The sequence below is a fragment of the Corticium candelabrum genome, chromosome 5 (assembly GCF_963422355.1).
Source record: "Corticium candelabrum chromosome 5, ooCorCand1.1, whole genome shotgun sequence".
NCBI classification, from domain to species: domain Eukaryota; kingdom Metazoa; phylum Porifera; class Homoscleromorpha; order Homosclerophorida; family Plakinidae; genus Corticium; species Corticium candelabrum.
The window spans coordinates 3,605,790-3,623,025 of NC_085089.1; the positions used below are offsets into that span (position 1 = coordinate 3,605,790).

At 42.6% G+C, this 17,236-nt stretch overlaps 2 protein-coding genes across 2 annotated transcripts in view; one reads left to right on the forward strand and one right to left on the reverse strand.

The window, feature by feature from the left end:
- Positions 1-2,402: 2,402 nt before the first annotated feature.
- Positions 2,403-5,797, reverse strand: LOC134179912 (uncharacterized). Its single transcript, XM_062646932.1, has one exon. The coding sequence runs from the start codon at positions 5,671-5,673 to the stop codon at positions 4,921-4,923; it is 753 nt and encodes a 250-aa protein (XP_062502916.1). The 5' UTR covers positions 5,674-5,797; the 3' UTR covers positions 2,403-4,920.
- A 2,125-nt stretch (positions 5,798-7,922) lies between these two features.
- LOC134179562 (PDZ domain-containing protein 8-like) overlaps positions 7,923-17,236 on the forward strand; it is a 26,099-nt gene continuing 16,785 nt past the window's right edge. Inside the window, exons 1-5 of the mRNA XM_062646498.1 lie at positions 7,923-8,060; positions 11,613-11,737; positions 11,793-11,874; positions 13,554-13,637; positions 13,717-13,748. Coding sequence (XP_062502482.1) covers positions 7,923-8,060; positions 11,613-11,737; positions 11,793-11,874; positions 13,554-13,637; positions 13,717-13,748 — 461 coding nt within the window. The remainder of the gene's footprint in view (positions 8,061-11,612; positions 11,738-11,792; positions 11,875-13,553; positions 13,638-13,716; positions 13,749-17,236) is intronic.

A 17,236-nucleotide genomic window follows, 5' to 3' on the forward strand; every position in this document is an offset into this window, starting at 1 on the left:
TCCCCTCCCCCTCCTCCTCCCCTCCCCTCCTCCTCCCCTCCCCTCCCCCTCCTCCTCCTCCTTTTTCGTCACGCATAACTATTTGACTGCGGCATATCTAACCCTAAAACTTTCGGAAACGACGCAGAATAAGCCAACGTGTATTCTTTGATGGTAGAAAAAGAAACATCTATTAAAGAAAATAATTGTAGAATGGATTTGAACCTGCTACCCTACTTACGTTCAATATAATTATTGTTGTAAACAATTGTTAACAAACAGTAACCAGGCAGCCAATCACAAGCTCCTGCTACCCTATGTACATTACAGGAAGCAGTCTGGGTACGTACGGACAAGGTGACAAGAGTTCTTGTGGTATAAAAAAAACCTGAAAGTAATATCCTGCCTAGAGTTAGGCAAGGAATCGCGCTTTTGAATCACACGAGCAAAAGTAACTGCGTAGAATTGTAGTGACGCTGAACGTCATCGCAATAGCAGACGCGAAATACCTCATCTTGCTGTAGGTGGAACACCATCGCCTTCAAGCAGAAGACGAAAGCAAATTCGGGTCGCAGTTCTCAGAATGTACCGTTGGTACAGGTGTGGCCAACGATGAAATTTTGCGGTAGAGAGTTACCGTACCTCTGTATGCCGCAAATCGAAGATCTCATGCTTCAAGCCAGTCACTTGTAGAAGCCGAGTTTTTCAGCACGCGTACTGTACGTGGACATGATCGGTCACGTGCACTTGCGCAAATGTCGGCGTGTGCGTGTAGCGTTTAGTGACACCGACAATGGACGAAGAAGAAGCTGACGCTCTTGAAGCTGGCATCTCATGGTAGTCATGTTTATCTATATAGTACCTTTTGTACGAGATCGAAATCTTTTGCGCGCGCACACACACACACACACACACACACACACACACACACACACACACACACACACACACACACACAACTACATGCCCATATGCTCATAGCTCCCAAGCGAGTAGAGCAAAGCTTTATTTGCTTGTATTATTGTACACTTTAATCCTAAGATCCACATGCTCGATATCTAGGTGACTATACATGTTATGATGTATACTAAGTATGATTTAGGAAATGTGTATTTTTGTTAAGCTATAGAATTAATTAATTAATGGAGTAGGTTGTGCTTTCGCATTCCTAAAAACTTACCAAACTAGAACATAAAAAATTTCTGAAAAAATTAGATGTATAGAGATTGTGCAAAAAGTAACAGAAACAAGATTTAGATAATAGGAACCAAAGTCAGACATCATTATTGAATCTTTCCAACACACATTCCCTACTTTTACCTTTTGTGTATTAGAAGGATTCACTAATGATGTCTGGCTTTGGTTCATACTATCTAAATCTTGTTTCTGTTACTCTCTATACAATCCCTACACCTATTTCTTTTTTGTTCAGAGAAAATTACGAGTTGTCATATTAGTTGTTCTAGACTTTTTTCCGTGATGTCATGGGCATGAGAATACAGTACTGAATAGGCTATTGTGACAACTAAGTGTTCACGTGCCTGGATCTCACGTGACAGTGAGTGCACAGAGTGTCGTCTGTTTTTGTATGGGCTTCTTCCAGGTTGATGCGGCACAGTTGATTGTTCAATATCGCTTCTACATTGCAATTGGTCTTCTGTGCGTGTTGATCATGATGTTCTTTCTCGGAGTCGTTGTTGGGTGTACTAGCCGATGTTGTGCAACAGCATTTCGCTATTGTAAACAAATGATCAGCAATTGCCGGCGACGACACAGCTCTAGTATAGCATAGCAGTATGCAGCTTGCAAGGAGGAACGAGCGTGCATGGTGACAGCAGATTATCTCTACGATCATTGACTTTTGACGCGTAAATTAGTCTAGAGGAACGTCCAGCTATCGTAAACGAGAGTGTAGCGATGATAGTGAATCGTAATTAATTGATACATGATCTGATGTCGTCTGTTAGATCAACTATGCTACAATAATTTCTTTGACGAGTACATGCATGCGAAAACGTTTGCAAATAGAGGAATTGACGGAGTTTCTTTGCTACATCAATTGTAACTTGCTCTACACTCTCTAGGTCTTCCATGCTGCAAATGCACGTGATTCGCTTCAATGTCACATCGGAAGCCAGGCGCCTCTTTGATGAATCACGTGCACCTACAGGGACAATGTGAAGATTCTTTGTATGCGCTCGCGAGCGTGTGGACGTCGTGTGTATGCGTGAGTGAGTGCGTGCGTGGGCGTGTGTGGGGGAGAAACGTGTGTGTGTGTGCGCGCGCGCGCGTGCGTGTGTGTGTGCGTGCGTGTGTGTGCGTGTGTGTGTACGCGCGCGCGTGCGTGCGTGTGTGTGTACGCGCGCGAACTGGTGCTGCGCTTGACTGCTCGGGCTACGCTGTAGCTATAGCAATCACGGAACGGTACTGCATGTATTTGCAATTGACTGTACATAGCAATTTAACCAAGCAAAGACAACGGATAAAAGTCACGAAACGTTAATCAGATACGATACGCAAAACGTTCATGAAATAGTTGCGATTGCCAGGCCTGTTCTCAAACAAACAACAGAACTGTAGTAACTCTGATTCTTGCACTATATAACCCGCGCTCCACGTTGTTGCTAACTACGCCGCCACGCCCCACGTGCTCTACTATACTACATCCCTTCCTTGTTAACATTAGAAGTCCCTCTACGAGCTGATGTTTGGCAGTCTCACCATGCCCAGTGGTCATCCGGTAGCCGTAACCAGTTCTGTTCAACTCCTTACTCAGAGAATTGAGAGCCATACAGAAGAGAAGTGGAGAAAGTGAGTCACCTTGGAATACCCCTCCTGATCTGCATAAGCCTTGTCTTCATCGTACTGTTCCCGCAAGAAAGCACCATCGATGTCCTCCAACTCTTCATCACACGTGACATGAACCTGCACAAGACTGGACTGATCTTATGCGTCTAAAGGCATTGAAGCAACCAAATGTGTGGCACGCTGTTATAGGCTTTCTAGGTAGTCCACCCAAGCCATGCTCAAGCTCTTGTGCCTGGTCTTGCAGTCTTCGGTAAGCAGCTTGTTGATCGACAGCTGATCCTTTGCACCAAAAGATCCCTGTCGACAACCCTCCTGCTCCGGAGCCATAAGGTTTTTCTGAACCAAATGCCCTGCAATCCTCTGCCTGATGACTGAAGTGAGGGTCTTATAGAAGACAGACAGACACGTGATAGGCCAGTAATTTTTGGCCAGTCTTGTCATTCTTAGGAATCAGAGTGGTTGTTCCTTGAGACAAACATTCGGGCACAGAGTCTGGATTCTGAACCAGCAGGTTGTAGTTACGAGACAGATCAGTGTGAAGACACGTGATACGCTTGACCCAGAAACCATAAACCTTGTCTGGACCAGGAGACTTCCAGTTCCCCATCCTTTTGAGACACGAAGTGACCTCATTGTCTGAGGTAACCACTGCTGCTCATCTCTCTGGTGCGTCTCACCATCGGTTTGACGTCTCAGCCAGAAGGCAGACTCGTTGTGATGTACCTCAGTTTCTAGGATACCATCCCAATACGGCTCGATCTCAGACTCGGATGGCGGGGAAGTGACCTGGATAGTCTGCTTACCCAGCTCTCTGTACAACCGTCCAGCATCTCGTTGAAACAAACCATTCTGGCGAAGTCTCTTACGATTCTTCTCCAGCCTCCTGGTCCGCTCGACCTTGGACTTAAGTTCCATTTCAACCGATTGATGGTGACCTCACAACTCTCCAAACAGGAAATGCTCGAAGTTCATGTAACATACGAATGCCCGATGAACCCTTTCTAACCTCCAGCAACAGTGAGATCGCACGTCGAAGTGTGAGAATCTCCATATCCAGCCTTCGTCTCCATGTCGGTGTTTGAGAATTGGTTGACTTCGTCGTCTTTAAGCCCCGCCTTTTGGACACTAGCGAAGCAGCAGAGTATACCAGGTAACTGATTTCACTCATATCTGGTTCAACCTTCAACGAATTAATGATCGTGTTGAGATCACCAATAAGTTTCAGGGTTCCACTGTTCACAAGATCCTTGGAAGGCGTTGTCTCTCACAGATACGAATTTGCCTGACTTTCTGCAACTCCTCAAGAAACTCTCAACGAAGTACAGGGTCCATAGCAGAATCACTATCAAGCGAAAGACCATCCTCCGTTTGGCAGCAGTCTGGCAAAGGCATGACAACTGAACTATTAGCTGATAGAGCAGAAACCACATCCAACGTCGACATCTGCACACCAGGACAAACATCAGTCGTAACAGATAACAAACCTGAGACGGGCTTTCCATCCTGTGCGGCCTCGCGTTTAATCTCCTCCAACTCTGACTCAGTCAGACTTCCAGAAGTTAGCAGATATTGCTTCTGGTCTGCCAAACGCTGCTCAGAGACGTCAGTCAGAGAAGGATTTCGCTCACATCACAGCTGATGCATGGGTTTCTAAAAGCAGGGAACTTGCATGACAACAGCACGTGGTAATAACAAAAAATCACTTTCCTATTCATTTGTCGCGTCCATTTCCATCGTCTTGTTGCATTGCCGTTCCCGTTAGCCGAAACAAAAGATTCGCTAGGAACAGTGGGCATCACAGTAGTCTCGTCAGCAGGATTTGAAGTCAAATTCAAATCAGACGCCGCACGAGAGATGGTTCGACCAGTCGTCCTACGCCCAGAACTATTCTTGGTCTCCCGAACAGCTCCAGTGATTCCAGAAGCCGACTTTTCGAGCCCTGTTCTGGTTTCCCGACTAGGAATGCGCTCCTCAGCTAGCTCTGAGACGAGCGATACAGCTAGACGTCCATCTTCCATCAATATGCATATTATGTGTTGTGTTCAACCAGATCAGTCTGGTTTGTAAAGTCTGTTACAAGTACCGGAAGCAAACCCTGGCCTGCTTCAGAAGTACTTAGACCATCACGGCTGTCTAGAAAGAAGACATGACTTTACGAAGGATCCGAGTAGATCCCAGAAGCACTGTTTTCTGTAAGTGCTGCAGGTTGTGATGACCTGGAATAATGTCCAGCCACCGTGTAATACCTGAGTGCACTGTGCCCAAAGCTCCCAAGACCACCGGAACCACCAGTGTTCGACAATGCCACATGCGGCTTATCTCCACTCGCAAGTCGCTGTACTTCGCCAACTTCTCAGCATGTTTCTTGCCAATGTTGCCATCAGCAGGACAGCTGATATCAATAAGAAGACAAGTGTTTGTCTTCCTATTCGTGAGACAGATGTCTGGACGATTGGCTTTGATCTTCCTGGCAGTGGGGATGGTGGTATCCCACATCATAGTAATGTCATCCGTCTCCACAAGCCTATCAGGATGATGCCGGTACCATCTGCTCTCCACTGGAACCCCAAAATGGCGACAAACGTCCCAGTGAATGATGGATGTCACCTGATTGTGTCGATCAGTGTAGTCCATCGGTGCCAAAGCACTACAGCCTGCCACAATGTGGTCGATTGTTTCCAGGCCTACACTGCACATGCGGCAAGTAGGACTGACGTCACGATGTAGAATCTTGCGCTCATAGTACCGAGTCGGAAGAGCTTGGTCTTGAGCAGCAACAACCAGTCCCTCAGTTGCAGCAGGAAGATTCGCTGCCTTTAGCCATCCGTAGGTCTCTTTCATGTCCACAGGCGGTTTCTCAGTGAGACGACGATACTGCCCGTGCATAGGCTTCCCGCTCCAGGACCGCACACGAAGAGAACTGCAACACGTACGGTAATGTCTCGCATCTGTTTCAGGTGCTTGCTCGAAGCCACCTTCAACCGAGATGGATGCATTCCTGTGTAAGCTCTGCGACTTGTCGTCCGAAGCAAGACTCCTTCGCAGCTGTGCAGTAAAGCGACAAGCCATGTGCTTGATCGAGTGTGAAGATTTTCCAGAGTCACACTCCCGTATCATCTGCATGAAAGGATCAGAACTGTCAGCAAGGTAAACAGTTCAGCCTCACAATACAAGATTGATATGTTGACTCAATCTGTTGTAACCCCCTACCCCCATCACTGCAAGGAGCGTACAGTCGGTCAACGTCTGCAGCAGGATGGTGGATACCGTGCATAGAGAGGAGCTTTCTGGTCCGTCGATCGAGCTGCTGCAGGTCCGTGCACCCCCAATGAATGACGCCAAAACCGTAAGTGAGAACCGGTAGTGCAAACCCATTGAGTGGTAGATATTATTATGTGTCGTTATGCCCCTCCATAATGGGCAAGTGGGGTCTTTACCCCCATCTGGGCGCCCACCAACCCGGCAGGGGGGCCCAGCGGGGTACATGTTTCCGTGTAGTCCATACGGCAATCAATGACTAGCCAATTCAATATAGATTGCAGGCATTACGGTGACCGCGTACTGGATACAGCACGCCTAGTGGATATCAACGACCACCAGGAAAGCACTGGACGTCATCGTCAACGGACCGTTCGCCAGACCACAGAAACTCCCCAACGACTGAAACGAGTCATAGTCTCATGAATAAAGCTAGAGAAACATGAGAAAGAAAGACAGACAAGTTTCACAATTTACTGTCGTCACTGGGATTTGAACCCCCAAACCATGGAGTGGTAGCCATTGTCGCTGACCACTAAGCCACGGCGGTGACTTATTATTATTATTATTATTATTATTATTATTATTATTATTATTATCATACCCAAAGTTTCCTGCCAAAGATTATTCCTGGGATGGTTGACCAACACGTGCATTGATCGAGGTCACTCAGAATGACAAGAACATCTGACGATGGCAAAAATTTGTCTACAATATCCTGAAGATCTAAAAATTAATCTCTGTTTCACCTGAGAAGGAGCCTTGGCTTTGGGAGCATACACTGACATCACAGTAACAAAGATGTCAGACCTCTCTGAAACCACCTGGTATATCCTTTGCCCTGCGCTGGCAACTTTCAATCTGGCTGTGATTATCCTTGAACTTACTGCTGCCCATACCTTTCCTGCTGCCCATACCTTTTCTGCTGCCCTCCGTGCAGCGGTAGCCTTTTCATCAAGAGCAATATACCAACACCTTTTCTGGTAGTACTAGGCAACAGATGACCCAAGTGCAAAAGGTATATCATTCCGCACGCCACACATCACTACCCAACCACTTCGTCTCTTGAATTACTCCTATAGACACATGGTACCACTTCAACTCTTTCCCCCAAACGTCCAACTTACGATCCACTGCTTGGAGATTTGATAAGGCTTCCTGAGGTCTCTTCCTACCTAGACGCTCATCTCTTGCGCTCTCAACTAAAGATCTCACGTTCCATGTTGCCACCAACAGACTCTTCCTTACACAGCTTTGTTGTGCTTGTTTCTGCCTTCTCTCGACATTATCTCGTGCAATAATATCAAATAATTTCGATTTGTAAGATCGAAATTAAGTTCACCGCCGCAGCAATCTGGACTACTCCACGTATAGTGGCGGTTGATCAACTTTTAAACCTACGTTACCAGGGGTCACCACTCAGAGGTAGTTGATCATGACCCTCCAACCCCCCCCCCCCCACACACACACACACACAAACACTGTCACACACACACACACACACACACACACACACACACACACACACACACACACACACACAAACACACACACACACACACACACACACACACACACACACACACACACACACACACACACAAACACACTGTGTCACACACACACACACACACACACACACACACACACACACACACACACACACACACACACACACACACACACACACACACACACACACACACACACACACACACACTGTCACACACACACACACACACACACACACACACACACACACACACACACACACACGCACGCACGCACGCACGCACACCCTTCTACTGTGTACTGTACCCTTTTCTCGTCCAACGCCGCTGTCCTAGACTCAGAAGCAGAACATACGGGAACTTGCAATGCTGACAATCGTCGTGTCGTTTGTTTCTGGCATAGTTTGTCTACTTCTTGTAGAACTGTACGTATTTGTGAAATGGTTTCGTTCTCAGCCTGTCGCAAAAAAGTCACCAAACTCTCCAGCTGTGCTCAACTCTGAAGTAAGGATAACTCTCTCTTGTATGTTTGAAAACCTTATCTGCTTGACGCTCAATGCCAATGAGACGACCGTGGGTGCATCCACGTCTTGTATTTATCTTGTTGTTCAAATAGAGTGTTAGTTATTTACCACTTGGTGAGATATGTGCATAGGGTCAAAATGTAGAGTTTAGACCGTTGCTATTCTCGCTCTCGATTCCATGCCTAGGATGACCAAGGATGCCAGGCCAAGCAATTTGTGATCAGACCTAACACAGGCATAGAAATCTCTCATCAAGATCAACCTGTTCTTTGGTGGGACAGCCTAGATTGCACGCAGAAGGTGATACGTTGCTGTCTAGCAGGCCAGATTTTAGACATACAGAAAAGATATAGCTTCTATTCAAGACACTCAGCACACCTATGCACGCGTGCGTGTGCATATACACATGTGTCGGGCTCGTGCGTGTCTAGAGCGTTCAATGACACCAACAAAACGAAGAATTAAGAAGCTGGTGTTGCTCCACGCTCTGAAACTGGGATATCATGGTAGTCATGTCGATATATCTTAACTTAACGTATCTTGCTTTTTCAATTGGTATCTAGGGTTGTCATGTCTATACCGTAACAAATCTTGCTTATTCAATGGCATATAAGTCTGTCTTGAATATCTACCTGTCCTAACTATTAGCCTGAATTTCAATTTGGCTTATTCAGAAATAAGCACGACTTTTATACGCGACATTACGGTGTATATAACCATCATGGAATTCGTCAAGCATTTCGAATCACTCCCAGGTATGGCTGATTTTTATGTAGTTGGTCTACATTGAATTTGATGTCAACTGGCAGTCTAGCTCCACAACCATGGAAGGCTAGCAATGTCATTGTAAGAAGCTTCACGAAAGATGTATTGCCATAAACTTCTTTGGTTCATAGTACTCAATTGCATTGGACTGTACATAGTCAATATACGGTTTTGTCTTGTAATTACTTTAAGAAAGTTTAACGACTATGGCATTGAAGCAAGAATGTATGTTTGTACAATTTGTGCACCTTTCTATTGTGTGTTTTCTGACTGAGACTGTAAATAACAACTTAATGTTAGAGTTAGTGTGATAAGTCTGTGTTTGGACTCATTTCAGAGCTAATTAGCATCTCCAGACAATGTCAGTTTGTGTATGTCTATCTTAATCATGTGAACAACCTGGCAGATTGAAAATTGTAGAAATTTTCTTGTCATGAGATTGTTTGAATACATGCAATTGGAGTAGTTTTAAGGCATGTTTTGGGCATTTTGTACACAAAGTTTTATATGTAAAATCTAGCTGTGATATCCTACTGCTTCCAATATTTTTCGAGTAATATTCTTTTTGAAAATTTACCCTTGAAAATAGGAAGATAAAATATTTTGGGCTGTAAAAACTACTGTATGTCCGGCATTTGCCTTTGTGCATGCACACAAAACATTTTCGAAAATTGCCACTAGACATAAGTCAGCAGTTCAAGATGACAACTCATTGAAAAAGTGAGCAACTTCTCTTTTCAACTACGGTTTCCACTTTCAAATCGAAACGCCACTACCATTTTCCATGCAATGTACTGCTTCTGTGGAGAGTCAACTGGCGGAAAATTTTTGTAGTAGTATTGTGCTGAACATCATTGAGAGATCACTAGATTTTGTCACTGGACAAAATAGTTAAGTCGAAAAATGGTTACTATTGCACATCAATATCTCAAAAATTACGATTTGAAAATTTTTTAAACTTATTGGAGCCTTGGAAAGATTTAGTCTTGAGAAACTTTAAAAGCAGTCAACTTAAAAAGCAATCAATGAGAGAAGTTTCTGGAGATATATTGACTACTTGCATTATCTGTTTGAAATTACCATAATGTGGTACATGTAAACTATGGGATAAGGCCAAGTCAACTAAATAATTGATTATCATCTCCATTCGTCTCAAGTTCGAAGTCCGTTTGATGAATTTTTGGTATGTGCATACTCAAAGCAGAATTCTGCTACAATAGACTGAGGAGTAGCCTGGTAATGTGCACTACCGTAGTACGGTGGGAATGCCAAACAAGTCATACTTTTTGTCATACTTCAGATTCAGTGTAGCTGTCGGGTGCTCAGCCCATAGTATTGGTGCATTGTTCCAGAGCAGGCCAGTGTTGTAGATACCTTCATGGACTACTCCAGTGGTGTGCTTGATGTGGGAGCCTCCTACCGAATCATTTCTGGATGTCTCGTGTGGAGACTCAAGTCGGCAGTACAGAAAGAGCCAAGTCCACAAACTCCTGTTATATATAGTTTCGCTTGGGCAATACAAGGAGTTTTATGTCACGAAGTCAGACAGTTTCGTAGCAACTTTCAGCCATGTGCATAAATCTAGAAGATTTAGCTTCTTCTAGTTTTGCAGATGATATTGATAAACGTACACAAAGACTTAATGTGATGGGTCAGTGTGTAATAGTTATACATCTTGAAAAGCTGGCACATTGTTTCATACTTTAAAATAACTGTATGCAGGTACTGTATATATTGTAGGTACTATAGATGCATATAGACAGCATTTTAAAATGAATACATAATAAATATGTACTAAATTAAAATAAAGTCTTTTGATTCGTCTTAATTTTAAAACAAATCTGGGTGATAATCAATTTATTTAGTCAATTTGACACACACACACACACACACACACACACACACACACTGACACACACTGACACACGCACACACACACACCAGTGTGGAAAATAGGGAATTATTTTGGCTCGGACAGACTGAGCCTTGATAGGACATTCTTGTATGGTGTTACATGTATAACTAAGTGGCTCCCCCACTGCAGCCATTTTGCATGTAATTTTTTTACAACCAATTCCAAGGGAGAATGGTGTTAAAGGCAGCTGAGGTTTTCTCTGGATAAAGCATGCTAGGAGGCACCTTATTTTATGAAATTAACAGCTACACCATTGGAAAGGCCATCACGTGCTAAGAGACAAGGTTTACACTATCATTATTCATATATGCACGGGTGGATGTTTTGTCCCAACACGTCCCAACACTGGTGCAGTATTTGGTTGGACAAACAACACATTTGGTGGGACATTGTCCTATGTCCTACCGTTATTTTCCACACTGCACACACTAAAAGACAGAAACATACTAAAACAGAAACAGAAAGTAAAGTGATAATCAGTGACATGCAAAATTATTCCATGGGGTTAATTGTTTCAGCCATGCTCAGAAGGAGGAATTATTGGAGAGTAATTATTAGAGAGAGAGTGATTGTTTTAATTGTTTTAATAGTACTGCTACTTATCCTTAGTCAATGCGAGTATCATATAGGTACCAGTATTGTCATAATATCATGTTTCGATATGTATTTGTTCCATTGACTATTCCCTTCGATTATCATAGTGGATGACGCTGGTCATCCAGAATTATATCTATACATTAGGATAATCATAGTTTTGCTTTAGTGCTACATTGAAATCCACTTTTGACAGATTTGGGACATGTAATACAATACTAAAACTTGTCATTTTTGTGTTAATGTGAATTTTTGCAGGATGTAACAAATGTTATGAATTTGGATGTGGAGTCACACATAGGATTAGCAGAGTCATGCGAGTGTCTCAATTTGGTGCTTTTCATGCTGTTTCATCAGTGGAAAGACAGCGTTGATCTTAAAAAGTAATCTTTTAATGTAAGTCTTCCTTTTTGGTGTGAAGAATGCATAATTATATAGGTTTTTTCTACAAAAGATTAATGCAGAAATGGATGAGTTGATGTTTACAAAGGTTGTTGGAAAAGTTCTTCAGGAAATTAAGGTGTGTGTGTGTGTGTGTGTGTGTGTGTGTGTGTGTGTGTGTGTGTGTGTGTGTGTGTGTGTGTGTGTGTGTGTGTGTGTGTGTGATAGGATATTGTCAACAAATTCAAATATCTTGGCTCTGTGATACATTGTGATGGTTCCATTGACTGTGATGTAGAACATCGAATAGTGGCAGCTAGTAGATCTTATGGGAAACATTGAAAAGGTCAATGTTTCAAAACAAGTTGTTGACAGCAGATACAAAGAAATATGTTTATACAGCTGTAGTACTTGGAACCTTGTTATATGGGGCCAAAACTTGGGCTGTTAAATGTGCCTTATCTCAGAAATAAGACACGTTCCATAACCGTTGCTTGAGATCAATTCTTGGGGTTACCAGAAGCCAGCAAATGACAAAGGATTACTTCTTCGCAGTTGAGGGCCAAATTTGGTATGGAAAGTTATTGAAGAAGAAGTCATGCTCAAACGTCTACGGTGGTTAGGGCACACTAGCAGAATGGCTGAGTCTAGGATGCCTAAACGTATTCTCTTTGGTCGGTTATCAGCAAAAAGACCTTTCACGGTGTGAAGTTACGCTAGAAAGATAGAATACACAGAGACCTAAAGGAACTTAATGTACAAACAGATTAGTTTGAGACAGCTCAAGATATAAAGGCTTGGTATGACAGTTGTATAGCAAATTTGAGTCAAAGAAGAAACAACAGATTACTAAAGAACAAGAGCAAAGGAAGCAGAAAGAAACTATTATTATGATACATCTACACAACATGTTATAGTTTGTTCAACATGTACAAAAAGCTTGAGAAGATCTGGGGACTTCAAACATCACAAATGTGACAGTTTCAGGAGAAGAAGAATTTTTCCCTAGCGGTAGCCTACACGCTTCTAATCTTGTCAGTATGATGAGATGGTTTTGTCATGTTATGACGGCTGATGTGTGTGTGTGTGTGTGTGTGTGTGTGTGTGTGTGTGTGTGTGTGTGTGTGTGTGTGTGTGTGTGTGTTTGTAATACAACTAGTAAATGCTTGCTGGCATTGTGTTAGGCGAGCGATCGTGTTCTGTCTTTTACTTATTCGCGTAACAATGGTTGTGTAGCAATAATTTCTGTCAAAACTAATGCGGGAACTCAGAAAACAGACTTTTGGTTGCTCTTCTTCTAGCATTGTCTTCAATTCTTTGTTCACGCTTCAGTCATCTCACTTGTTTACTTAGCTTGTTGCATAACAGTGGCCGCATAGTCAAGTAACAATGGTTGCATAGCAATAATTTCTGTCAAACTAACACGTGGAAACTCAGAAACAGACTTTTCCTGTAGCTTTTGCTTTCCATTCTTTTGTCACGTGTCAGTCTCCTTTGCTTCTTAGTCGCATACGGGAGCAAAACGAGAGTCATTTCACCCTCCTCGCAAATGAAGTTATAATTGAGTCGACCCCACAAAAGGGACCCTTATTCAATTTTTGCGCATATGTTGTGGAGTCAAAATTGCATTTATCTGGCATTGTTGTTATGTCAATCTGTCTCTCTGTTTGTTTTGCCGTAAATCTAGGACAAGTGCTGACGTACATATATATCTTTATATATATATATTTATATTTATGAAAGAAAACTGGAATTTATAATTACATAAGAACATCCATAGTTGTTATCTTAGTTGTGGGCTTTGTCATGCATTTGTAGGTGTGTGATTATTCGTTTGGACCTTCTGTTCCTGTCATAAAGAGTGCTAAACTTATCAGTGTCTCTGGACAAGGTGTTCCTGATGTGAGTGTGTAATACAAAGTGGTACATACAGATTAGCGATAATGACCTGCTGATTTTTATTTGTTTTGTTGTTCTACAGGAAATCGACATTGCCTTGGACATTGACTATGGGTAGGATTTTCTACTTTACAGCAATTATGTGGTATTATATGATTCTGTTGATACATTTTTCTTATGTTTGGTATGTATCTACATGGGTGTAGTTGTTATGAGGTAGTAAGCACAGTTTGAAAGATACTTGTTCATTTGAAAGCTTGTAGATTTTGAATTGGGTTCAAATTTGTTGTGGATGAACTCTGTTGCAGTGCCAGTACGAAAGTAAATTAAATGATTAATTTTTTCATAATGATACAATCACAGCAACTGTGCATGCTGACAACAAGGATTAATTGTGTTACCGGTACCTATATTTTCAATAATGCATTAGAGTTACTTTGAACATCAAGTGCTTTTACAGAAGTCGGCACTTATTAGCTTTATCAGTAATATCTTGGTAATATAAAGTATTAGAACTGACAGTGTGATATAGAAATGTCTAGCTGTTGTATTAATTGTAAAGAAGTGCTATTCAAGCACTTTTGCACAGTTTGAATAACAAGCATTTATTGTGGAGATAGTGTAATTCTCACGAAAAGAGGAAAGTAAATTAAGCTAGTAGGTCATAAAACAGTCAAATGTAGAGGTGTTTGGCTTAGTGATTATGTTTTGGTGTGCATGAGCAGCGGTAGTTAACAGTGTTCTCCCCAGAAATCTTAAAGGGCGAGGTACTCTGTGAAGTAGGCGTTATCCTAATGACACAGCCAATGCTGGTTAAAATTATAATATTTTACAAATCAATGAGGCTCAGGTGAGTCAATGGGTAACATCATGTGGTCTCATTCTGAAATTTCTAAAATATATTTCCCAATGAATATATTAGTAAATGCTAAATTTAAATTTCTACAAATTTGATTATTTAATTAATTATACCAGAAACAACCGCTGCTTTGTTGTATTAATTAAGATGTTAAATATTAAATATGCTGTTCTCTAGCAGACTTTGGCGAGTGACCGTTTTGCTGGGACATTAACTCAAATAGCTTTCTCTATAGTGCACATCTGTTAGGCCTAAAGTCTGTTCTAGAATTAAAGTCAGTTGTGCAGTCACCGCCAAAAGTGGGCTGCTGACGCGTAACCATAGGACGGACCGAGGTTATACGGGTATCGTTGGAGAGCTCTTAGACTGCTTTATTCAATTATGGATGCTTCTCATTTGTAGGATGCATTACACCAGAGATACATAGAGATATGTGATGCTTCCGGTAAAATAATGAGATAGAAGGTGAAGTCTTGTCAATCATCTACTGTTCTAATTAGATTGGTACGTTGTCCTAAGTAGTAACTAGAAACAGCTTGAGAATATAATCAACACCCTAGGTACAGCCACCATCCCTCTCTATCGCTTTCTACAGCACCATTGGCTTTGTTCAGCGTAGTTTACTGGCAAGGATACTATTCCAACAGCGGTAATGAGACACCAAACGTGATTACTACAACAACATAACATCTGGTACACTATAGGGTGTTAGGTATCCTAAGCCACTCCCAAAAGCCTCAACTGACTGTAATTCTGGAACGGACTTTAGATTGTGTCTTTCGACAAAGAGAACATAACAGTCACTGTGTCTTGTTTTTTGCCTCACTAACTAGAAGCCATGGGAAATCATTTAGCCAGGCGATCTAGTCTAGTCATCCTGTGCTTGGAAGATCTGCTGGGAACTTTATCAGTTGCCACTCGTTTTTCAACAATGCAGGTGTTCTTATCTTTGACAGCGTTGCTTGTGAAGAAAACTGAATAGTTCTCTGTAACACCGACATGACTCGCAGACATGTACTTAGTACTTGCACATGGGCATACAGTGTTAGTGTTCTGCGTAATTAGATGCAACCCATTGTCTTAGTTAAGTAATAAGCTTACTTCGAGATCCTTAAGTCTTGGCATCTGGATGACGTTTTAAAACGACGTAAAAGCTTAATTGCTTAGAATAAGGCAGAGTGGCCGCTCTGCCAAAAGATCCTGGGGAGAACACTGGTCAACCGGTGTGTGTGTGTGTGTGTGTGTGTGTGTGTGTGTGTGTGTGTGTGTGTGTGTGTCTGTGTGTGTGTGTGTGTGTGTGTGCGCGCATGCATGTGTGTGTGCGTGTGTGTGTGTGTGTGTGTGTGTGTGTGTGTGTGTGTGTGTGTGTGTGTGTGTGTGTGTGTGTGTGTGTGTTATGTATGACAGTGTTACGTGTATGTATGTATGTATATATATATGGGAATAAGGGGTGGGGTTATTCATTATTAAATATGGTACTTGCATGTTAACGAGTGTACGTGTGCCAGTGACCAGCACGAAACACAATATTGGCAGTGAGAATGAGCAAAATTTGCAACCTGTCCACAAGTGGAGATGGTTCTGCCACTTCATTGGCAGCAGTGGCTGTGGCTGGGAGTTGAGTCCCCACTCCAGGAAGTATTCATCTGTTATCTCCTTTTTTGGCCCACCCAGGAGAACCAACGATAGAGTGGCACACGTGACTGACAGCCTTTGATACGTATCTTCTACCTTGGGTATGTCGGAAGTTTCCAAGGCAAGGCATAGGGCTCTGTTACTTCACTGTTTGGATGTAGAGCAAAACGTATATTTTTGCAACTCTGGGAGTGGCTGATACATACAAAGCTACACAAAACAAAATTGCACACACACTTTGAACCCAAGTTAACGTGATGGTTGAACGATACAGGTTTCATTGTCATAAATAGCATCCAGGGGAGTCTGTACCAGAATACATATCAGAACTTCCTGACATGGCATTGAAATGCTGATTTGAACATTATACTCTACAAGAAGCTGTCCGGGGTCAAAAAATCTTGTGTATGGTGTATTCTATTGTTTGTGAAAGACTGTTTCTAGAGCCAGATACTATCACCTGTGATGATGCCGTTGTGTTGGCAATTCAAATTGAAGCAGCCACAAAGGAAGCCAAAGTGATGAAGGACAAAGTGGCAGCATCAGAGCAGCAGAATTTTTGGAATATTCAGCAAGCTGCAGGTGCAGCTGTGAACTATCATGCTAACCGTAAGAAACCTTCTCGTAGCCAGATGTGTTGTGAACAAGAGACATCAGGGTGTCTTAATTGTGGTTGGACAGTACATCTGTCAGGAAAGACCTGCCCAGCAAAAGGAGAACCATGCCATAAAAAGAATCATCTTGCCAGATGTTGTCATTCTCCAGATTGGAGAGGCTGGCGGACTTCAATGCGGGACAGTCAACTACATGGAGGGGGCTTGCACCAAAGCCTTCAATTTGATTCAATAGGCTGAAGTCACCAGAAGTTCCTCAAGTGTTTGAGCAAGACAAAGGTGAGTTAAAGTTTTGCACATGTGCAATTGGAGGAGCAAGTCTGCACTTGTTAATTGATTTGGGAGGAACAGTAATCAGGGAAGCTACATATCAGCAGAAATTTGAAAGTATCCCAATCTGTTTAACTTTATGCGGTTAAGATCGTATTTCGGAACATTCATACCTATGTTAGGGACGATTTCCACTCTTATCACACACAGCGATCAGCACTTGG

What these genes read in the sequence shown, in the direction of transcription:
- LOC134179912 (XM_062646932.1), bottom strand. Translation starts at nt 5,673, where the DNA reads ATGCACGGGCAGTATCGTCGTCTCACTGAGAAACCGCCTGTGGACATG.